Here is a 25,072-nt window from a genome sequence, read left to right as displayed (position 1 = left end):
TAAAGGAGACACATTTTCCCTTTCAAAATGCTTAGGCTGTGCAGTTCCTTTGTATGGTGCTGTAAAATTACTTATTTCAGAAAGAGATTGGAAGATTTAACAAAAATAAAAACCCATTGAGAGCTACTAAATTCAAGAAAATCATTCTGTCTAAATACATCCCTGTCCTAAGGCAAAAGCTGCTAGAAAGCAGTAAATTATTTTAGAAAAGCACTGCCACAATCGTGACCTTAGTTCTTCTCTAGTAAATGTTTTAACTCTTTTACACCACCAGAAATAGGATTCCAGGATAAGTGAACATTGAGCTCACATATTCCAAAGCTATTCTAGACAACATTGTAAAAAAGGTCAGTCTAAACCATTAACCTTTTAATTTTTAATTTTTTTTTAAAGCAAACTGCCAACCAATTATTTTCCTCTTTTGTTTTTTTTTTTTTTAATTAGTATGATCCTCCAAACTTTGATATTATGATTTACATTCAGAAATTCTGAGCAGATATTTTTTGAAATGGAATAAAGCAGACACAGAACAGCATGACATCTTGCTCTAAAATGCTTAAAAATTGGAATGAGTACAATAAAGTCTGCGGGTTCCTGACATTCTGCTCTATCATTCATTGTCTTATCCAACAAACAGTATAGGGCAAACATAAAGCAGCCAGTCCTCACATTACAACTGTGAAATAGTGGTATTTTTAACCACAGGCAGGAAAATTTCACAGCACATTACATCTACTACTGTTCACGAATTTACTATTTGTGCAAGAAAGATTTTTTCACAGTATAATTTTCAAATCTAACAGGGATTTAAGTCTTGGTATAAATATTTCTACAATGGTTTTTATGCTGACATTGCAATTTTAATCAAGTTTTATATTCATAACATTAATATTTATTAAATCATAGCGCTGAGTTGGGTCTCATTATGTTTACAATATTGTTTATCACATTTGCAGCTCTATTAAAACAAAGGTATTAAAATAATGAATTCTGAGATGAAAAAGATGATCTTTTGAAAATACGAGTTGAGTCTAGTGGAAGATTTGTACTCCAAGAACATCTCTTTTTTTTTTTATTAACTCCCTTGACAGACAGAGAATCCCCAAGGTCTTAAGGACTACAAACTTCCTTAAGTTCCATTTCCTTTGCCTGTTTCAGTGCATTTGCATAACAAAGGTAATAAATGTAATAAAGGAAAGGTAATTTTCACACCTCATAATCAAGGTCCAAATAACTGAATTCTCCTTTTGCATGAAAATGATGAGTGTGTTTATCCACTGTAAAGTTTACTTGATTGTTAAAATGCTCAATGAGAACAGAATGCCAGTGTTGATCATCCAAAAGGCTGCCCAGCGTAATATTAATTTGGGCATTAGGAGGATGAGTTTTAGTATCACCTTGAGGGAAGAAAAATAAAAACTATTAATTTCATTGAAAAAATAAAATTATTAAAAAATATACTGCTATTTATCATACTTCATACATTAAAATCCACTTAACATTTTAAGAGAAATTTTAGTCAAATAATGCCTAGTAACTATATTAGACTTTATGAGACTATAGCTGTTACCTAAATTAATGAGTAGGGACAACTTCCCTTTAGTTAATTCCATGGTGATGTGGTCTCCATTTTGTCCTTCTCTGTGGAGGAGAATTCCATCACTTTGCATTGTCTTAAACTTCAGAGAAATCACATCTTTCAGTGTATTAATGAGTTTTTTATTTAATGTGTAAATTAGACAACTTTTCCCATCAAAGCCAACCACCTCAGACCCTAGAAGTAAAGAAATGAAAGATAATGTATAATGCTATGTCTAAAAGAAACAATTGCATGTTACTTCAATATGGTATGAAGTTCCATCACTAACACCTGTAGATCACTTGTGCACAGTAAATTGTACTTTATTTTTTCTCCATATATTAAGACTGTTGTGTTTTAATGATGATGGTATAACTAGATAATAAAACCATGTGAGAAGAGATCTGGCATCTACTCAAATCTATGTTTGTTATCATATGCTGGTCTTCCTTTTCTTGGAGCTATAAAGTACTTTGACCATTTCTGTTTTTACTTGTACTCTTAGGCTGAAAATCGCTATTAATTTATATGCAATTCATTCAAATGAATAAAATCAAGACAAGGCTTTTGACCTTCAGGAAAGGAATTAAATAGGTCTAACTGATTTTATCCCAATATTATAAAAGAATATCCATCAAAATCAGTAGAGATTGAACAAGACACACACCAAGGAACTGGTAACACTATAAAAAGCTCATAGAGTATTCACAGTTCATATGTAATGAAGAAAAAAGTAATTACCCTTGAAAAATACATTTTTGAAGTGAATGAAGATGTAAGGATATGCAATAAAATATGGAGTTGTTTTTCAACTGACTGGTTGACTTCTTGCAAGTCAAGGGAAACCCATTACCTATTTACTAACTTTATATAATTTCACGATAAATATTTCTCCATATCTTCAGCATGGAAATGGAATGAATTCAAATTACCTCTTGTACTTTAGGTTACTAATTTATATTCCATTTTCACAAAGCTCTTGTCAAGTGAATGCAGTTATGTTTTTAAATATAGTTTCTTGATTTTCTTTATATCTTGATAATGAAGAACTAATTTATCAAATGGACAATGAATAAATATGATCTTCTACCTAAATATGAACCCTAGATTTTAGTTCATTTTGTCACTGAATGAATGTGGACAGCAAAAGTGTTAATTAATGTTGAATTAAAATAAGGAATGTGATGTAGAATAGCTTCAATAAAGACTTCAATGAGACCACTTGTACATTTCTATACATCTATCAAACCAGCTACTTTTTAGGCAATTATAACTGTAGGATTGGGAACATACTCTTTTTATTGGGACAGAGTATAAAGAACATTAATATGGCTTTCCAAAATCCCTTACACTATTCTGCAGCATTGGTTCCTAAGAAGCAATACCTGCTTTGTCTAAATTTGGAAAATAAACAAAATTAAATTTTGCCCCTGCTCTCATCCCATGAATTAATGAAGATTGAAAAATTGTTGCAGATGGCAATCAAAATTCTTGTCACAGAATTTTGATTGCCAGGTCTTGTCTTCACCATCCATTAATTACCCTTAGAAATATATTTAAAGTGGTGTGAGAAAGACAGTTTGGGTGTCCTGCAGGATTATAAGGATAAATAGAATGTGGGCACATATCCAGATTACCATAAGATTTTCCTCTCTTATTTACCAACTACTTGCAACTTACTGGACTTCAAAATCCTCTACATGGATTTTCTCTACTGTTGTAAATAAGAAAAATAAAACAGGTGGTCTTGTTTTATGAACACTCATCTTTTGTTTCCACAATTGGCAGTGTCTTCCTTATATCAATGTGATATAAATCCTTAGTGAACTATGAAAATATCTTTGGAAATCACAAAATGCCCCTGAGAAACTGGAAATTCTGGAGGTCTCACATACCACAGGACCAAGAATCCTAGTGATCCTGAGCAAAAGTTTTAGTTGAAATGTCTTCAAAAACTTTTTTATCTTTATATCAATTGAAATCAATGCTAATGTTCTACAAAGAAAAAAACCTTAAAGCAATGCAAACCAACTGGCATTATTCCAGTTATGAAGAGAATATGAAGTCCTTTCTTTGACTGATGTAACTGTAATGCTGACTTAAAGCATTTCAGTCAGGTAGGAAATGCTGAAAAAGCCTCAATACAACTAGAAATTATAGAAAACAAAAGGGTTTGAGCAGTATCTGCAGCGCTTTTTGTTAGGTATCATAGCATACATAACTGACAATTTTTAATGTGCATTATAAATTTATTTTCCAGTTACCTATATTCTACTACTTTATACATTTGTAATTTTCAGATTTAAACCTATCTTTCTGCCCGCCAGGGCAAAAAAATCCCCACCTTTTTGTTTCTTTGATTTCTATTTTTAGACTACCAGATTTTAGAGGATGAAATAAGAGAGTACTGTAATAAAGAGGGAAAATTGTAAGCTAAACACATTCCTAATATCCCTTTTTTTTAGTGTCATGACATAGCTTAACCTTAACTGTGTTTTACATGGTTTAATTGTCACAATCTGGCATTTCAGGAACAAGAAACAGGAAATGTCAGTAGAGATTCATTGTTCTCTTTTGTACACACTAAATAGAAAGAAGTATCAGGCAGAGGCTTCAGACAGATTTTGGGCTGAGGTTCAGCACAGATTATTTGCAGTGCAGTCATGGCACAAGCAGATGTTTTATCATGTGATGCTTTATCAGTTCACATGAAGGTAGGTTTAACACCTGGAGGTAGAAAACAAACTCTGTTTCTTTCTTTCTTTTCTTTTCCTTCCTTCCTTCCTTCCTTCCTTCCTTCCTTCCTTCCTTCCTTCCTTCCTTCCTTCCTTCCTTCCTTCCTTCCTTCCTTCCTTCCTTCCTTCCTTCCTTCCTTCCTTCCTTCCTTCCTTCCTTCCTTCCGCCACTTCCTTCCTTCCTTCCGCCACTTCCTTCCGCCACTTCCTTCCTTCCTTCCGCCACTTCCTTCCTTCCTTCCGCCACTTCCTTCCTTCCTTCCTTCCTTCCTTCCTTCCTTCCTTCCTTCCTTCCTTCCTTCCTTCCTTCCTTCCTTCCTTCCTTCCTTCCTTCCTTCCTTCCTTCCTTCCTTCCTTCCTTCCTTCCTTCCTTCCTTCCTTCCTTCCTTCCTTCCTTCCTTCCGCCACTTCCTTCCTTCCTTCCGCCACTTCCTTCCTTCCTTCCGCCACTTCCTTCCTTCCGCCACTTCCTTCCGCCACTTCCTTCCGCCACTTCCTTCCACCACTTCCTTCCGCCACTTCCTTCCACCACTTCCTTCCGCCACTTCCTTCCTTCCTTCCGCCACTTCCTTCCTTCCTTCCGCCACTTCCGCCACTTCCGCCACTTCCGCCACTTCCGCCACTTCCTTCCTTCCTTCCGCCACTTCCTTCCTTCCTTCCTTCCTTCCGCCACTTCCTTCCGCCACTTCCTTCCGCCACTTCCTTCCGCCACTTCCTTCCTTCCGCCACTTCCTTCCTTCCTTCCACCACTTCCTTCCGCCACTTCCTTCCTTCCGCCACTTCCTTCCTTCCGCCACTTCCTTCCTTCCGCCACTTCCTTCCTTCCACCACTTCCTTCCTTCCTTCCGCCACTTCCTTCCGCCACTTCCTTCCGCCACTTCCGCCACTTCCGCCACTTCCTTCCGCCACTTCCGCCACTTCCGCCACTTCCGCCACTTCCTTCCGCCACTTCCTTCCTTCCTTCCGCCACTTCCTTCCTTCCTTCCACCACTTCCTTCCTTCCACCACTTCCTTCCTTCCCTCCCTTTCCTTCCTTTTTTCTTTCTCTCTTTCCTTTCTTTCTTCAATTTCTTTCTTTCTTTTCCTTCCTGCCTTCCTTCCTGCCTGCCTGTCTGCCTCCCTCTGACTTTTCCATTCTTTAAATGACTATAGAACATGAGTAAAAAAACTAAGAAACATTGCAGAGACATCATAGTGAGCAGGGAGAAGAACTCAAAGAAAAGAAAAAAAAAAGGGAACTCTTAAAATATTTCATCTAAGTCCATAACTAACTGCCCTTATTTGGCCTTTCTACTCAATAAATGCTGAGACAAAGATGGAAGGGCTTGTCTGGATGCGCACTTTACAAACATCTAAAATGTGACAGTCCTTGATCTAAAAAGTAGAAAACAAGTTCCATGTAAAAAAAAACAAAACAAAAAAAAAAACCACCAAAAAAACCCCCATAATAATCTGCTACATCCTACAGGAAAATATAATGAGTATTACCAAGCCTCACTGAGACTATAATTAAAGGCTAAACACTATTTTTGAGAATACTAGGCAATACTAGTTATTCAGAGCAGGCATTTGACTGGAAGACAGCAAATTTGAAGTGGTGTCAAAATTTTCCCTGTAAGTACGACTTCATTAAGACAGTAATGACTTTTTTAGAACATAGAGACATACATTTTTCACATCGCTTTATGGCATAGAGAGATCTACATACTGTATTCTCACAAGTTTAGTTTTAGTTGTGTAATTTCTAACAGGTAAGACTGAAGAATAAAATTAGTGCATTTGCACTTGAATACAGAACACAGTTCACATACTTGACAGTAAATGAAAAGAGAGTTGTTTACTCTTAAAATCTAATATGCAGTGAGAGTTCCCTGAAGAAAAGGATGAGAAAATGGGACATGTAAAACATGTGAATCAAAGCTAAAGTAGATAATATTGGCATTTCTACTTTTTTTTTTTCCTGGTCCCACTTTGAAAAGTACAGTCTTTCAAAAAGAGCCAGGCATAATTACTGTAACAATAACTGCATGTCATCATTGTGCCTGATAAATAGAGAAAAAGACTGGAGAGAAAGAATTAAGCTTTTACATTTTAAAATTATTTTTAAAACTGTAAATCTATAATCACCTGATTTGTCTTCAATGGCAACCAGTGAATTTACCTAGTGAAGGCACTTGGTAATCAGTAGATGTTCAAAAAAAATACAGAGATGATAAGAAGTCTGCAATTCATTTGGAATGATAGCAGTTATAGATAGGGGGGAAAAGCATTTCTAGAACACCCATTATCATTAATTCAAATAAAATCTTAAAAAACTTTATAAGAATTACATATTTTTGATGACATCATGTTCGTCACATACTGCATTATAGTGAATAATGGATCGAGTAAATATTCATTTTAAATTCATCCTAATCTTGGAAGATAACCATAGCTGATTTACCTCTATAAGCTGTCTATAGGATACATTCTGTGCCACATATGTAGCATGGAAAAAAATATAATCTTCCTCAAAAATAGTTAATGGCTACACAAAAATACTTTATTTCATAACTGCTTATTCTAAATGTTTTCTTTTTTCAGTTGCATGGACACTTTTCTTTATTTGTCCTTTAGACTCACAGAGTTTTCCAGTGGTGGGCAACAAGCATGACACAGAAGAGAGCCATAATGTGGATCTTGCAAGAGAAAATTATGATAGTGAATATAGATAATCTGACTTTTAGGCATCGTCAAAAGGGAGCTCTTCAGTTTGAAAATGTTTGAGAGCAAAACTGAGTGAAGATTTAAATGTTATCACATGCACAAGGTGAAGGACTGTGAAGAAGCAAAGTTGATGACTATCAAGGAATTTTAAAGTGAAGCTTAAAGAAGAAAGACTATTCTGCCATCATGTACCACAGAAATCAGGTCTCAAATAGAAGATTTAGATGAGATTTTAGCTTTGAATGATAAATTCATTTGTCTACCCTCCATTTTTGAACTTTGGTCATTCTGAAACTTAAAGGAGTTGAGGATAAGTTGAATCATGATCATATTTCTCAGTTACTCAATTTTCAAGGCCATTTTCTCAGATTTTTCTAGGAATCATAAGTCATGTTCCCAGTCTCAAGGCAGCTGTCACTGAGGGATTTTGTGTGAGCCTTTCAGTCTCTTCCTCTGGCATGAGATGTTTGTTTTCTGGGATGAGGAAGTTTACCTGATTTCTGAGGTGACCTAATCTCCTGCATCCAGATTTAAATTTTCAATATCCTTAATTAACTACCTTCTACCAATTTTAAAAATTCAAGTTTAAGGCAGAAAGCCCAGAGATATGTTATTCTTATGTACGTTAAAAGTCAGATAAATATACATGGCAATAGAAAACAGGTATATGGAGACCATCCAAAAGAAATCAACCGTACAAAATATAACTTAAATAAGGAAGTTGAAAAAGAACCCCGAAACAAAACAAAAAAGAACAACAGATAAAAGTATGCACAAAAATCAGTTAAAGAGGTTGCTAAAATAAATTCTGTTTCCATCATGGAGAAAAGACGTGAAGAAAAAAAAGCAGTAAAAAACTTACATAGAGGAATTTTTAAAAAAATTCCATGGATGAAAAACTGCAAAAGGAAGATGTCAGGAATATTTACACTGTCCACCCAATCAATAAAACCACGACACTTATGCAATCTACTTTCAAAGGCTTATGTCAGTCATTGAGGGCACAAAAGCCATTCTAAATACATAAAATATATAAAATATAAATACATAAAAAACTTGGAAGTGTACTTCAGTTTTTTATTTGTGGATCTATCTAGTTGTACTCTTACTCTCTCAAGATCTAGACCATATAGATTTAAAATTGTAAACATTTAGCATGATTTGGCCTTCAGATAGATAGCAAGCATTTTACAACTATGACAAAAAAAAGGAACAGTTTGCATAAAATCAGGAATTGGATTTTGTCCACATCATTCATTCCAATACAGAAAGTACAGGAAAATAAGCATCACATATTGACAGCTTATGTAGAAATAATGTAGTATGTACATAAACTTATTAATTCAGTTTTATTTGAGATTAAATTTAGCCTTAGAAATCTACTTTCAAATGCAATTTAGGCAGCCAAAGACATTGATGAAGATTAATTTCATTTAGCTGACTCAGAAATAAACTTACTATATGTGCATCCGTACACTTCAATGCGCATTCCAATCCTGCCATTTGGATTCCAGTCCAAAGGCACAAAACGGAGGAATCTTGCTTTAATAGAATGCTGAAGCTTATAGTACACAACACTGTCTGCATTTGTGTTTCCAGAAAAGGCCTAGAAGAAAATGAAAAAGAAATCAGACACATCCACATCGAATACAGAAATATATGGAAGTATCACTCATCTTTTAATTTTATATATTTAACTTCCATTTCATCTGGCAAGCAGTCAAGCACAGGAATAAAATGCAATTGTCAGTGAATTTCACAGGAACATCAGAATGATTCAATATTGATGATTTTTTGGATAAAGTGTTAACTCATCTGTGTATTTAGGACTGATGCCCCATGCAGCAAAGTATTTAACAGCTTCTAAAATTTCAGTGAACAAACCCTGCTAACCCCAACAGTCCTGTCAAAAAACACATGGAATATCCTCACATTTCAGGGCATGGCTCTGTGGAACACTTTAGCATAAGAAAACTGAGTGATATCTACAATTTCCTTCTACTGAAAGGCTAAATGGATTTCATTGCAAGCCTATGTTTCAAATGCATAGCATGCTGTTTTTAAAATGGTCTTATATTGACAGATCACAGTAATAAAAGACTCGTTTCCAACTAAAGAATCCAAATTGTAAAAAGGATGTGTTTCAGTGTCCTGTTAAAAAAGAAGAATCTTTATTTCAGTTTTTTACAAGGAAGGTGAAAGAAAAAAAGTAAACTTTTTTTGCAGTATTTAACTGATAAAACTACTTTCCCATTTTCTTACATAAAAAACCCCAGAGATACATAAAAATTTAAAGAAGAAATTAAAAAAAAATCTGTAATAATAAGCTATAGCATTCTAAAAACTGGAGAATATTTTCTGATTTATCTGAGCTGTGTGGTGTTCTTTTGTCATTATCTGTTTATGGTATGTGAAGCATGAAGAATCTGTTCAGACATTTTGAATCCAAATATCTGATGGCTCTCTGAAATATTTAGATGAGCAGTATTTAAAAGATTACACCTCTCTGGCTGTATGAACAGTACTGTTGCCATAGCTATAAGCCACAGATGTTGCAGCTGGAGAAGTACATAGCAACCGACATCTTTAGGTATGCAGCTTCTCTTTCCATAAGTTTTAGAAACAAAGATGAGCTTCACTGCATTCATTATTTATCTTTCTATACACAGATCATTGCACCGTCTCTCTCCTGTAGTAGTAAAATTTCAGTAAATTCTAATCACTAAACTTTCAATGGGAAAAAAAAAATTATATAAAAAGACCCAAAACCAGACCAACCAACCAAAATGAAAACCAAAACAGTTACTGAATTGGCTTATTTAAGCTAACCTATCAGGCTAGCAATGAGCAATGCGAGTTAGTGACTTTGAATATCCATTTTTAGCTTCATGCTTTGTAATTCCATTAAAACAGTACCTAAAGGTGGAAATATAACAAAAATCAGAGGAAACCTACTATTTGGATGGTGAGACCCTTCCAGACCTCTTGTCCCTTCAAATCCTATTTGCAGTCTGTAACAAATATAACTGCCCATGAAAGTGCCAATTAGTTTGTTGACTGAACCAGAAACAGGCCCCAAGTTTAAGTACTGCAAGCAAATGAAGTGTTCAGTTAAGATTTAAATTTTTGCAAAATTGCTTTTGGAGAGAAGCCACCTCATAAAAATTAATTTAAGTTTTGAAAACAGACTGTATGTAGCTTGATAGTTTTGCTGTAGGGTATATTTAGACTGTGTTTTTTTAATTCAAAATTTGGATTTTGGCTTCAACAATAACCTAAAAATACTTCAGATTACTTCTTTAACACCATTCAGAATGGCTAGTTTAGAAAACAGGGGTTTTTTCTGTAATTTTACAAGGCTTTTATCTGGGAAAACCACATTTTGCAGTGTATCAATTGTGCGGAGTATTAAATGGGTCTTTATTTCTTTTTTTAATCAGCCTAAAGGTTAAAATAAGTATTTGATTCTTTTTCAGTACAAGACCCCTTCAAAAAAAGAGAGGACAAAATCAGACTGCTTTTTCTCTAGGTTACGACAGTATTAAAGGTGTATCTGAAACCTATGAAAGTATCCTGTAAGCTTTTTAGAGGAGAATTATATTCAATGTTTCAGACAGTCCTGTCTTTACAGTAGAACATACTTACTGTTTCCTGGTCCAATCCAGCAATCTTTAAAACATAGAATTTATAACCATATAATGAGCTTCTTTCATTCTACCCCTCTTCTTTAGACTGTTCAGACCACTTCACTCTTATGCCAAACCATGTATAGGGAATGTGCTTTAGATTATCCTCACAACCTACACAGATATCTAATGGTTAAAAAGATGTCATGTGGCCCTCTGTTAATAGGAATAACACACCTAATAATTGCACCTAATAAACACTGTTTAAAATGTTTGCATAAATATTAATAGGGTCATACACTTAACCCAATATAACTGTTTGTTGACTCTTATTGATGTATTTACATCAACTACATATTATACTGCTTCCTAATAGCTTGAAAACATACCATCTTCCTTAAAGGATGCAGTTTTTGAAACACTGAAATACTATATTGCAGTTTAGCTGTAAACAGTAACAGGGCCACTTAGCAGCAGAGATATCTAGATAAGTAACACTCCACAACATATTTTATTGCATGAAGTAAAAGTATTCTGGGCTGTACTGAAGCCTGCACTGAGAGCCTGAACTGCTCTCAGACTGGGAGAGTTTAACTGTCCTACCCAATTTCTAACCCAGTAACTTCTTTATCTCAAGCTACTTTAACCCTGCTTGGAAGACAGAATTATTCAGTTCATTATGGTGTCAGAAATCACAGATGCACTCTGGAGTGGTAGATCTAAGTCCTGTCCATAGGAGGGCATTGGCAAGCTCAGAGTGATAGTGACGGTCAGCTTGCATCAAGACAAGGTAAAAAAGCTCCTTGGTTTCTCTGTCCATCCTCTATGTAGAAAGCACATGTGGGTATCGACCAGGGGATAATATAGGCATCCTGTCCAAAACTTTCCCACCAATCAAAAATTCTCCCAGAAATCAAACTGTGTAGGACCCACAATTCAGATAATCTATAGAACATGACCTTTATTTACAAATATAACTTTACTGTATAATATACTAAATAGACACTGTAAAAAATAATACTAAATAATATGCACAAAGCTTTTACGTGTGTTGTGTACCCATTGCAGTAAATATACTTATTACAAATATTATTTTAAAAAATGTACAGATATAAATAAATATAGGTATACTTGGCTGCAAAGCCCCATGTAGTGATTAATAACAAGTACTGGAACAGGACCAAACCTGAATAACTTTGTTGGAAGAGAAGTTGTGGTACTAGTGTACCTCAGGATGGGTCTAACTTCATCATGTGGTTTATAAGTTCTAGTACCAACCACAGAAAAAATCAGCGTGAAGTAACTTGAATCTGTTTGCATAAACTACTGCATTAAAAAAATGTTGCAGGATTAACTAATCTCTCCCATTTTCTCCCAATACATCTAAATTACATCCAAGTTTATATTACCATTTAAATTATTTATATCTCAGTACAAAAAAGGAGTACCTATTCCAGATAACCTAGTACACAGTACAAGTACACATCAAATGACAGGTTTTCTGAACTAGATTCCAAACACTCGGACTCATCTTTCTCATCCTATTACCACTGTGGTGAGTTATTGTTAGTCTATTAAAGTTGCTCCCCAAAGTCAACAACTATGAACTTTTCAGTTAAAGTGAAAAAATATGAAAGTCCTTCATTCTGACCAGAGAACACTGTACTAGATAATTGCCTCCTTTCTTAGATGTCTGCATTGCAATTATATGGCTAGGACAAAATGATCACAAATGTTAAATTAACAGATTTTTAAGACTTCGTTGGTTATAAATGATATATGCAAAAGCTAGCTGATATGTTTTATATAAAATAGTAACAGTGATATTATACTGAGAAGCCCTGTGTCATAAGTTACTCACTGTACCTTTCACTAGATCTTTAATTGTTTGAAGATACAGTTGAAATATAGTAGTGTTACGTTAAATTGATCAAAACACACAGTAGTTACACGTACTCATAAATCTGAGTGTTCATAATGTCTTTTGTAAAGAAAGGACAGCACATATTAATGACAACCTGATTAATATAGACCAGACAGAAAAAAAACTTAGCAGAAAACCATCATAAATTGTTGTTCCAGTCAATGTTCACTGTTTGTACCACCTAAATCTCCATTCCTCTACTTACAGCTTTCCATCACTGTCACTCAGAGACAGGGTAGTGCGGTAAATTATATCAATACTCTTTCAGTCTACCTCTTTCTCTTATTTCTTTACATATGGAGTGTTTTATTCACTGTCATGGTTCTTCCTCTTTTTTTGTCGTCCTTCACTATGTGAGTGGAATATTAGCAAACTTTACATAAGTTCCAGAGTAGCTCCAGAATTAAGAGATGAAGAGAGGATGAGACCACACTTATCAGTTAATTTATTAAACGTGACACCTGGTATTTCTAAATGGACTCCAGATATTACTTCTGCCCTTCTGTTTTGTTTGGGTTTTTTTTTTTGGGGGGGGGGGGTTCTTTTTTGTTGCTGTCATTGTGGATTTTGTTTTTTTTGAGAAGACAAGTGAAACAATTTGCTTTCATATTAATATAGAAGAGGGAGAGTTCAATATCTAAAATTAAGCTAATGGAAAAAGATCGTGGCTTTTTTTCTTCTTACAATAGTATCAGTTGCATATAACATTGCAGGGGTGCACAAAATGTATGAATCTAAGGCCCCTGAACATCTACTGTTAGTCAGAAGAATTTTATCAACAGCTAGCCATGCTCATTTTGAAATGGGCTTAAAAAACTCTGTTTTTCTTTCTCTTTCTTTATTCCTTTCATGTTCAATATAGTTGAAATGAAAAGGTACTTAATTTTCCAAATGACATGGTATGGGGACTAATAAATAAAATAAAAATTAAAAAATATATATTTTTAAGCCACCAGCCACAACAGGTGTTTTGAATTCTTCTATCTATCTTATTTCTTCTCATCATTCAGATGTAGTAAAAAATATTATGTGAAGTAACTTGTCACCATCAGAGGGAGCTCTTGTATTGACGCAACTAGGCGCAACATTCTCCCTTTAAAAAATTATCATAAAAATTTTTCCTTATAAAATCCCAATATAGAGTATGAATCTATGTTTTATTTATTAATACCTAATTACATGGACCTCAGAGATATTCCTGAAAATTGAAAATATGAATGTGTTTCATAAAAGTATTACTGAAATTTTACACAATCTTTAACAATGCTTGAAGATTAGCTAACTCTTTATTTGAAATGAATACAGATATGCTTTTTATAATATGGATCTGTAGTCAATGAATTTAGATTCTGATATTTCAAAGGTAGCTGTGATGATCTCAGTAGGTAGCAACCAAAGAAGTTTTGGTAGTTTTATTTTCACTTTTTTCCCTCTTGTTTTTTAATAAATCCATTTGAAAAAAATCTGTAAAATATGAATACATTGTATTTTGAATCTGGGCTAAAGTGCAACTGTCCTTTCACTTTCAAATCAATTTGAAGTTTAATCACTACTCTTCTTCTGGGTAAATAAATGTTTTTACTAGTGTCTTTAATCTGGAGTACAAAATTGAATTTATACACTTAGAAATAATTAACTCCATAAGTGTTATGAAATATTTTTAAAGGGGCAACAGCATATTTAACCTGTTTATTCACATATTTGCATGTTAAAATTTGAAAATAAAAAAATTGTGCAGGTGGTACAGTTCTCATTGTATGAAATTTATGTAGGCATCACATTTCACTATTGTACTTCTGTAATACATGACATAACCCAGAGATTACCAGAAAGGCAATCCAGGTAATTTATAACTAAAATACCTTTAGTGCAACAGCTGTGTATGAAATCCACTGAAATGTCAAAACAGTACGTGGGAATTATGTTTGCTCAAAGCAATATAAAAAAAGAAATCGCAAACAAACATTTTATTAATACTATATTATAAATTTTCTTTTCATAAAATTTCACACCTTGCTTTGAAATGAAATTAAGTTATCAGAAGGAAAGGAAAGAAACCTTATTAACTATGTAACATAGAAATGGCACAGCAAATACTCTTATGTTCTAAGGATCATAAAAAATAAAATAGTTCAATAATAAGCTTTCCTACTAAATTATTTCTGTGGCTTTTCATATATGATGTCTCATGATCTCTACCTTTAAAGAAATTTATGTAAATGAATCCTTTTCCAACTCATCTTTTTGGATTTAGACTAGTGTATAACATCAAGCTAACATGACAATCTGTTTCTTAGGTTGCTGCAACATTAGTCAAATATCTCACCCATTTCACCAAAAACTTTAGTGGCAAAATTTCACTTTTCTTTTCATATAGGGCTTGCCATTCTGATACTTAGAAAACCTTTCAAAAGCAACCAACTTCCCTATTTTTAGCTTTACTCTGAAAAAAGATAGTATGAAATGAAAAGCTAAAAAAACTCACTGAGATTAAATGTTTTGGATATGATGTGAACACTAAGGCTGTAAGAACATTCCGTATACTAATTCTAATTCTGTGCAAAAGTGTTCAGCAAATGTATATTAGGGTTGCATTCAGTAGTTATCAGGAACTAGTAAAAATATGTGGGAAGTATTTCCTGTTAAGAACATTTAGAATACAAAAGTAGAGCTTCAGTTTTTCAGAAACATCAGCATTCATGGTGGAGCCTACTGCTCTAGTAGGCATCTGATGCCTCAGAAATGTAATGCAGAGAGCAAAGTCTGCACTGTAAACATACTACTAGATCACTTAGGAATATTTACTAGCGTGCTCTCTTTGAGCCCAAGGGATGTGTCTTAAAAGCCACACTGAATACAATAAAATCAACTTCCCAGTTATTTGTCATATGGAGAATTTGTTTCTAACACAGACTTCAGGTATTTGGATAACCTAAGCAACAAACTGTAGTTCATTCTTTCTGGTACTGCTGTGCATTTAAATAGAAATTAACTAGAAAATACCAGTGACCAGCAAATTTGGCATGCAACTAGAGAACACATGGTGGGCAGCCAACAGGATGGACACACCTTCAACCCTCAGCGAATGAGGATCTTTGTGGGAGGGAAAGAACTGACTGATATGGTGGTGCCCATCAGTTACAGGAAAGGGCAAGCAGAGAGTGGCACGGTTGCCTCCACAGAAGAAAGGAATAAAGAAAGACTTTGCAGAAACAACATTAAGTTAATCTTCAAACAGAGATTGGGGAAGACAATTTTAGGTGACAAGGTCTCTTTCCAGGTACAAATTTTAATAACTCCATGGCTCACAGGGAAAACGTGACACATGGTTTGCAGCCTGAAGACACATCAGTGATGTCACCAGCTTTCTTCCACCAGATAGGGCTATCTGGTGGAAAGCAAAAGGAAAGCACCTGTACCAATACAGTACTAACTAATTCTGATACATCACTTTCTATGTGAAACCTAAAATGATGAGGCTCCTTTACTCTTATCCCATCTCTTCCACAGCATATTTTATTTCGTCTTCTCATTTCACTAAGGTAAAAAGGCAGAGGAAAAAAATGTATCAGGAACTGACAGTGTTTTGACTTCAGCTGTCCCAGCTCCTGTATCCCAGGTTTAAAAACACAAATCCAAGTTACACTAATATTGATTTACCTTGGAGATAGGCAGAGTCCCTAATGCTTACTTCAGAGTCCCTAGTGTTACTGCATATATCACTGAGATCTAGCTCCATGCTAAGGCTGTTATAGCATGAGAGAAATGCATAACCCAGACGTAAGAACCCAAAAGTATATATCTTAAGGACACAACAGGGTGAACACAGCACTGAATTTCAAATATTTAAGGTCTTTTAAGGTTTTTCAACTCTAATAGTCAGAAATCAGACTTTACATAGCATAAATGGGAATAAATTTCACTTAGTGCACACGACATCATGAACCGTAACTCTGATTCTTCAGAGGAGAAGATGACTTCATGACTGAATATATGGGAATAATGCTGGTTATTTATGATGGTAATCTCTTTATTTTATGGAAACAGAGCAAACATTTAGTTGTACCTCTATGTGTACAACTATCACTATGGGTTAGCTAAAATACAGACCAAAGAAAATGGGTTGAAGCTCACATACATTATTCAGTCCACACACCAAGACATCAACCATGACATCACTGCAAGACAATCAACCATTTCCTTAAAATAACTAACTGCTTTCTGGATAAAGTGGTATTGAATATGCATATGAAGATTGTTTCTTTATATTAAAAATAATTCCTCTTCAATAAAAGAATAAAAAAAATTTTGTTTTTCACTTGGTATCCCTAGAAGGAGGCTCTCATACCAGCAACAAGCTTGTGAGACAAAAATGAAGCCACACAACTCTCATGAAGTAAAAGTGTTGCCAGCTTCTAATGTCATAATTTCCAGAACACTGAATTCATGTCTAACACTTATGAAATGCTTGAAGGATGGGAGACAGTGAAAGTCATTTGTGCATGGCACTGGAAATTATGATAAAATGACTACAGGTACATGGGTGGTCATTTCTCTCAAACTAAATTATTCCTTGCTCAAGAGTAGTCTGGAAATTAATTTTTATTCAATTAGCTTTGATACTCAAAAGAGACCATGTGGAAATAGCTTTTCTAAGAGAAAAAATAACAGTCCAGAGTGGAATGAAGATGGTCCAAAGTCCATTTTTTAAACCAAAATAGTGGATGGATAGCCCATCATGGCTTTCTGTACAGTAGGAAAAGAAAATAACTAAATAGTAAGATTTTTTTTAATGTAGACATTGCTTGTGGAACTTGGAACTCCATAAAATGCTATTTTCTTTTACAAGAATCTTGAATACAAGAATGCTAGTTCTTTGACTAAATGTTTGTGACATGGGATGTAATTTCAAACAAACTTTTAGATGACTTTTAAGGTATAGAAATTTGCAATAACCTGTAGGAAGGATTGTGATAGATTAATGTTTACTGCTTTAGACTTTTTGGAATATTTCAACCTAAAGGATCTTGCTTACATTTTAACATCTTTAACTGCCTTTGGTGCACACTGATGCTGCAGAATGCTTATAAATCAAGCTATTTCAAGTGGATATTTTTAGTTTGCAAGTCATCGCTACCTACTTGGGGCATCTGGAAAAAAGCAAAGTGCAAGACAGAAGAAAATGGAGAATTATCCTCTTACACCTTGAGAAAACAATGCATCTGAACAGATGAACTGATTCTGAAATGCTTTTGAAAAACATTCAAACTGAGATCTAACTGAGAACCTGAAGGAATTCAAAGGTATATCTAAATTTGAACTCTAGTATTGGGTTTGTCTTTAACTTTTTACATTTGTTTTTAGTCTCCTGTAGGATTTCTTGGGGGGAAAAAAGAAATTATCATGTGACACTTGTAAGAAACACTAAAATCTGTCTCAATGTTATCCCCCCACTTGAATTAAGGGCAGGTAAATTTGCAGAGATGCATATTAGTAAAACTGTTCTTACTCCACTTTACAAACACAGATTGCAATCAGACAAAGGCAATTCTACTGAAGACTGTTTTCTCCTTCATTTGCAACCAACATTTAAGTGTGCATAGTTCACAATTCATTGTTAAGGACAGAAAGGACTCCAGGTATTTTATATACAAAAAGAGAAAAGAAATAGTAAGAATGCAAAAAGAAATAATAAGAGCTGATATCTGACCAGAGGGCACTCCACTGAAGCCAGTTTAAAAAACATTTTGTCACCACACTGGAGAACAACTTATTCCTTCTTTTTGATAAGTGTATTTCAGTATGTGTGTGCTACAGTAGAAACTCCATTATATTTCTTAAGGCAGGCCAAAATCTGGGAAAAAATAAATTAAGATAAAGATCAAGCATGAAGTTACCTGATCACAATTCAACGAGAGTGATTTCCTTAGAGAACCCAGAGAGCAAAGGCTAAAAACAAATTTCTAGATAGCAATACAATATAATTAACTGAACAATTACAGAGTAATTCACCTATGTCTTTTACAACTAAGTAGGGGCAGATGAGTATTTGGGGAAAGTTCGTGACAAAATGTTTTTTAAACTGGTGAAACTGGTAGTGAAACACTTCATCAGTTCATGTGGTCCCTCCATCTGATACTGAGTGATTAACTTAAAGTAGTAGGAAGTGCCCACAGAAGTCAATACACTCATTCTCAACACTGTTCTCAAGTTTCTAATTCTTGAGATCTAATTTGTTTTAAGAGCTGGCAAGTTCATACTTCATGACAGCTACACAAGTTTTGGGGTTTTTTTAACCTATTTTAAAAGCTATGAATTAAATCACTGTCATATAATCTGTACTTTGTAACAGCCACGTTCTCTTTTAAACAAGGAATTGTTTGCTCCCAAAAACCTTTGCCATCATTGAATAAATCAATGATTGGGCTAATTATAAAAGAAGACTGCTTCTGTTAGGCAAATTATCACCTTTGCATCAGAAGTAATGTCAAAATGACACAGGAAAAGGACATAGCAATTCAATATGGTATCATTTGTAAATATTTTTAGATCTGTCAGAAAATGGAAGTCATTCTTCAACTGCCAAACAATATTTCAAATAATCTTCATATAACACAGAGTGAGCAAAAGATTTCTAATAATTTCAAAATGAAAATGTCATTCACATTGTATTTAAAATATTAATAAATGTCACACTTTGTTATCTTATTTTTTCAAACCACAAAATAAGAAGCTTTGTAAGTATTTATAAAGAGTATGACAATGCTTTGTAAATGTATTTAAAATACAAAAAATTCTTCACAAACATTTGAAATAAATACACATTTTAAAAACCCAACAAGAAACACACAAAGCAATCATGGATTATCACAAACATTAATTTTTGATGGATTAGATAATCTATTCATGTAATTCTTTAAAAAAAGTTATCATTATTTTAATACTTTTGCAACTTAAAGCTACTTATGATATATTAAAACATGGGGTTCCTTAAGATATGTTGACTGTACTAAATTTTTTTATTCTAAAATATTATTAACTGAAACTCAAAACTAGAAAAAAATTCTTAAAAACTCAACCAAAACCATCCCTTCAGACTTCTTAGACTCTGCTTTCAGTACATATGCTCAGTTAGTTTCTTATTAATTCTGTGTGAAAATTTATCTGTCATATTACCTCTGTGTGAAGTCTGTCCTAAGGGGACTCTTATGAGGACAGCAGTCACTAGGAATGCACAAAACTTCACCTCTGTCATACTTAAAAAGGCACATGGTCATGCTGACTGCCAGTGTGCCTGGTCTTTAATTGTTATCTGGTAAAGAACAAGATTTAAATTACCATCTCTCATACAAAGACAGCAGTTCCAGAAGTCTGTGTAGTGATCAGCTATTTACATACACAGGACTGTAGACCAAGAGTCATCTTGCCAAAGAGGTAGAATACATTGAAAATAAATTGAGGAGAAAATGGTTCTGCCGCAGATAATAAATTCTGGGACCACAATTAGGATCTGGAATGATTGAAGCTGATAAATGAATATGAAACACAAACTTACAGGCATTATTCTGCAGTTTTTTTGCTCTTTACAGATGAGGACTATAAAAGTTGGTCTTGTAGCATTAACCATCTGTGAGTTTCTGTGTTGTATTTTTTATGTTGTTGGCATGACTAGATATTTTGACAGTGATAAATAATAAAAAAGACCATCTCTTTCAGACTGAATTTACAAATTTACCTGTATTCTAACAGAGAAAAAGAAAAATCCAGCAGAGAAGTAATTAACCATGATCCCCACTTGTATACCTGGCTTTCCCTCCTGTAACCCTACTAGACAATAATAATTATTCATCCATCATGTTAGATGGATAAATCAAGTCTTTCTATTTGACATTTGCTTCTAAAGTCTGAGGTGGCTCCAACAGCTTTTAACTGCTAAAGATCAAGATGGAAAATTTTGCGACAGGGGTCTGTCCTGATCTCCACCTATTTGTGCAACCCAGCAGAGATCAGGAGTACCAAAAAAAAAGGCAAAATTATTCTAACAAATGAAAGTATAGAGTTGTTAATCATTGAAAATATCCACTGACTTGTTAAAGGATATTGTAATTGACTCCAGCCTAGCTCCCTCTTACCACTCGGTTCAAAATGCTGAATGCTTGACGCTACATTTGGGGTTGCAATCCCCACTTAGACCTACTATGCAGAAAATTCAGAACATCTTTAATCAATAATTATTAAAAAAATATCATTCAATCTTACTTAATTTTGTAATAATCTTTCATATCTTTTGTAGCTTTTCTCCTTGGACAACAGAAGTAAGCTGCTGCTGTTGTCTACTATTTGTTTACTTTAGAAACACAAAACTAAAGAAAGTCTTTTTAGCATGTTTTCTTCTGGGAACAGACCCTTCTATATCAAGCAAAGAGCTATTTCTCTTTACAGAAACAGAGGACAAGGCTGCTACCTAACTTTTAAATCTTCCTTTTCTTCCAGGCTCTTTTTTTGACCAAGACCTCCTAAAAAGTCTATTGGCAGCTTATATCCTTGCTGCTTTCTGCACCTTACCAGATTGAGGACAAACTTTCAGAAATTGTATGTCTCATGAAATTCTCTTCTAGGACTATTCCATGGTTTTACAGCAGTTTATATCATGCTCACAAAGGGGTAAATTACCTCCCCCAACTTGTTCTGAGGTCTTTGACAGATGTCACTGACTGTAATAAAAGGAGAACCATCAATTTCTATTTTGTCCCTGTCATAACTTTCTAATCGCTAAGCTAAACCTACAACCAGCATTATAAATCTAAAGATTACCTTGAACACAGAGATTTCTGTAGTTTTCTCTAATTGTGGCCCAAGAAAGAGATATCCAGCTCCAGCTCAGCAAAGCTAAATTAACAGAAAAACTCATCAGAGCTGTGCAAGCATTTTAACAGATCTTAAGGCTTTGAGCTGCTCATGCAGAGATCCTTGCTGGGTACCCTAAATCATATGAATACATCTTCAGCTAGGATGGCAGCCAGTGTCCCACTGCGAGAGGACACTGCAGTTGTACAACCAGCTGCCCTTTCCTGGCCACATCAGGGCGCTTTCATGGCATGCTACTCTTTGCAACCCTTGCAATACATCCCCTCTCATGCTGCCAGAGATTTGCTCCCTGTCACATGAGCTTTGCCATCATGCTGCTCATCTTCACCTTGGTAAGAAGGCTTGAGTATGGGGTCTACAAGCTACACACATACCCAGACAAAAAACTTGCCCTACACAAGTAAATTGTACTTCAAATATGACCTTCAAGTCCTATTATTACTTCTATTATTGAAAATACAGGGAAGTCTGGGAAAAGATACAGGTTGTTATGAATGGAATTTCAATCCATGCCACCAAAAATCTGTTAGAATTGACTCACTGCTTCAGAAAATCCTAAAATAGGATGGTGTTAGAAACATTCCGTCCATGCTAAAACTAACCTCCCCAGGATGATCAAAACCAAGTCTGAAAATTAATGATAGTCTTCAACTATGACAGAAAACATGGTAAGTGTAAGACTTTTTCAATGGTATATTCAACACAGAGTGTGAAAAAGCAGAAAAAACACCAGAAAAAAGACTACTTGCTGAATTCAGAATATTTATTATTCTAATACGTGTCTAAGAAAACACTTTTGCTCAGCTAAAATACTGCTTCATAATTCCACTGATATCACCTAAACTGACCGCATTTTTAACAAAGCAAAGATCTGATCTCATGTGAAGACAGAATTTTAAAATAATTCCACTGAGGAGAGTATTTTCAATTAAAATAATAAAATTTAATTTTTTTATTAGAGAAATTAGAAAAATAGAAAGAAAAACATGTCAGATGAAAGAACAAAGTATGTGGAAAATCTGCCATAACAAACCAACAATGCAAGTTAGAATAATTGCAGTGTGCTTTATTTAGACTGAGGAATGCATGCATGATGAATCAACTACTCAAGCCCTCCTTAAGTAAAATCTGTTTGTCAGAAAATTAGCTATGGATACTTAATCCAATTAAGAACTTAGCTCTTTCTTACTGTTTCGCTTCATCAAACTAGAATTTGGCAGTCTTTATTTCCCATCTTCCTATTTTCAGAAAGTTAGTTTGTGCTTTTGAAGTTCTGTTTTTCTGTTGTTTCTTTTTCTTTTTTTCTCCTCTGGGTTTTTTATAATTCTGTTTATTTCTTATTTTAAAAGTCAGTTTACTAACTATATGTATTTTTATTATTTCTGAAAGGAAAGAAAGCATGTGCTATAATCAAACTAAAAATAATTCATTTTTTTGCAATTAATACACTGCAAGTGCATTTGCAGTTTGTATTTTTATTTATTTCTTAAGAATTTATTTTAAATAAGCTACCTTAGAATTCAAAAGAATGGAAACTAAGGGAAAGTCAAACTTAAAAATATTCATGTTTCATATTGTTCCTGGCAATTTTAAATATATTTAAAATCATGAGTTAGCTTAGCCTTCAGTAAGGAGATGTATCATTGTTTTTCTTTTTTTGTAAATTAAATATATTTTTATATGAATTTGAGGGCTTGATTGAACCATTCTTAAGAAAAAATGTAATCACAATAGTGGATTCAACTTTTTATCATTAAGAGATAAATTTATTATTAAATCAAAGTACACCCGTGTTTTTCATTAATAAATTTCTCCTAGCTTCAATAACAAATATTATTTTTGCCATGCAATTTATTTACATTATGTACACTATATTCACATATACCTTTTTATATTTTTCTGCACCTGAGACCATGCAAATTTTGCAGTCTTGCAGAAGCTACCACTAAAGAGTTCAGATTTTTCCTGCTGGCATTCATGACAATATCTTTCAAACTTTAAACTTCTCCTGTCTACATTGCCAGAGGCAAGGTACTTCTTGTTCCTAAGGCTCACCACCACAAATAGAATTGGAGTGGTTGCAGTTGTTCAAAAGATTATATCCTGCACTAAAATAATTCTGACAGAGGATTTTTTGTTTCAAGTTTTTGGTTTTAATGTTAGCTCTTTGTTATATGGAAGCTAGTAACAGCACAGAGTATCTGGTCTAACAAAACTACACCTCTTTCATTTAAAGACTATGATCTTCTAGCCTTACTAAATAAAAACTGGTACAGGTTCTTTACTATTCCAGACTAATTTCTATTCTATGTTAGATATTTTCTATGTAGGATTTTTTGGCTTGAATAACATTTGTTTTCTGAGATAACATAGCGGAATGAAAATGTAATTTCAACTCCTCACAACACTAATTAACCAAACTGTAACACAGACTCCATATGAACAACAAAATCTGTCTTCAAACAAATTATAATAGCATTATGATAAATATTGTCTAAACAGATAAGAGCCACAGAAAATACCACAGTGTGATTATACATTATTCAAACATCCCAAACTTAATATCAAGGATGTGTTTGCCATATGATACAAACCACTGGTACAATTAATTCTTAGAAAGAACAAGTGAAATTTTCTGCATTTGGGAATATTATAAAACATAGAATGTTTATTTCATCATAGCAAGCATCCCTAGTTATTTGCACTTACAAGATGTTTTAGAAAATATATAAACTATGATATGAAATATGCTTATTTTAGTGACAATATTCACCATTACATTTATCCCTAAAGATCCTACTGTAATGAATGGAGTCTTTTTTTAATGTAATATCTATAAGGAATGGTCAGACATGCTGCAGTATAAGATCTGTCCCTTATTTGGTCTTCAAAGAACCAGTTTAAGCAGCCTACTCAGAAAAAAACATCCCCAAAGGGACGACTTCTGTTGAGTCATGAGCAGGGTATGTTATTTTCACTCTGGTCTACTGGTAGAGGCAATGAAGAACTGACCTTCTTTTTCTTCAGTACACTGTGCTTACAGATTTCTGTCACATTCACACCCAATATTCTTTTTCCAGGCCAAAGAATCCCAGTCTATTCAGTCACTTCTTCCATGCCAGATGTCTGCTTTTTAATATTTTAAAACATAATTTTCTGAATCTTTTCCAGTTCAGCTATATTATTTTGCAATGAATGATCAGATCAGCACTGAAAATATGAACAACAAATACACATTCACAGTGGAATAACAAGGTTTTCTGTCTCATTTGCTACGAATTTATTAATAATTCTAACACTCTATTTTCATCTTTGTTCCAGAAGACTAAGCTGGTAATTATAAATGTTCTAGAGTTTTCAGGTGTCATCCTGGAAGGAGCATCCCAAAGTTGCTCATTTAACATGAAAGGATGGCAGATTTTTGGGGGGTGTAATTTGGGGGATTTTTTGCATGTACATTTTGTTAGCAGTGAAGACAGAATATTTGTATTTCTGCTTAATTACAGTACTTTATATGTAAATATTAGAAAGCCTCATAAATGCTCCAGACCAAAAACTAAGTCATAACTTCATCTGGGAGAAGTTTTTTCCTTCAACTTTTCCTTTTTTTTTTCCTCTTAATTTTTTTTTTTTT

At 34.0% G+C, this 25,072-nt stretch overlaps 1 protein-coding gene across 1 annotated transcript in view; it reads right to left on the bottom strand.

The window, feature by feature from the left end:
• CNTNAP4 (contactin associated protein family member 4) overlaps nt 1-25,072 on the bottom strand; it is a 203,749-nt gene that overhangs the window by 68,686 nt on the left and 109,991 nt on the right. Inside the window, exons 4-6 of the mRNA XM_066568726.1 lie at nt 8,479-8,626; nt 1,571-1,774; nt 1,213-1,397 (exon numbers count right to left, since the gene is read on the bottom strand). Coding sequence (XP_066424823.1) covers nt 1,213-1,397; nt 1,571-1,774; nt 8,479-8,626 — 537 coding nt within the window. The remainder of the gene's footprint in view (nt 1-1,212; nt 1,398-1,570; nt 1,775-8,478; nt 8,627-25,072) is intronic.

Source organism: Molothrus aeneus, chromosome Z (genome assembly GCF_037042795.1).
Source record: "Molothrus aeneus isolate 106 chromosome Z, BPBGC_Maene_1.0, whole genome shotgun sequence".
Lineage (NCBI taxonomy): Eukaryota > Metazoa > Chordata > Aves > Passeriformes > Icteridae > Molothrus > Molothrus aeneus.
Note: the sequence above shows the minus strand (reverse complement) of the source record. Positions and strands in the feature narration are given on the sequence as shown.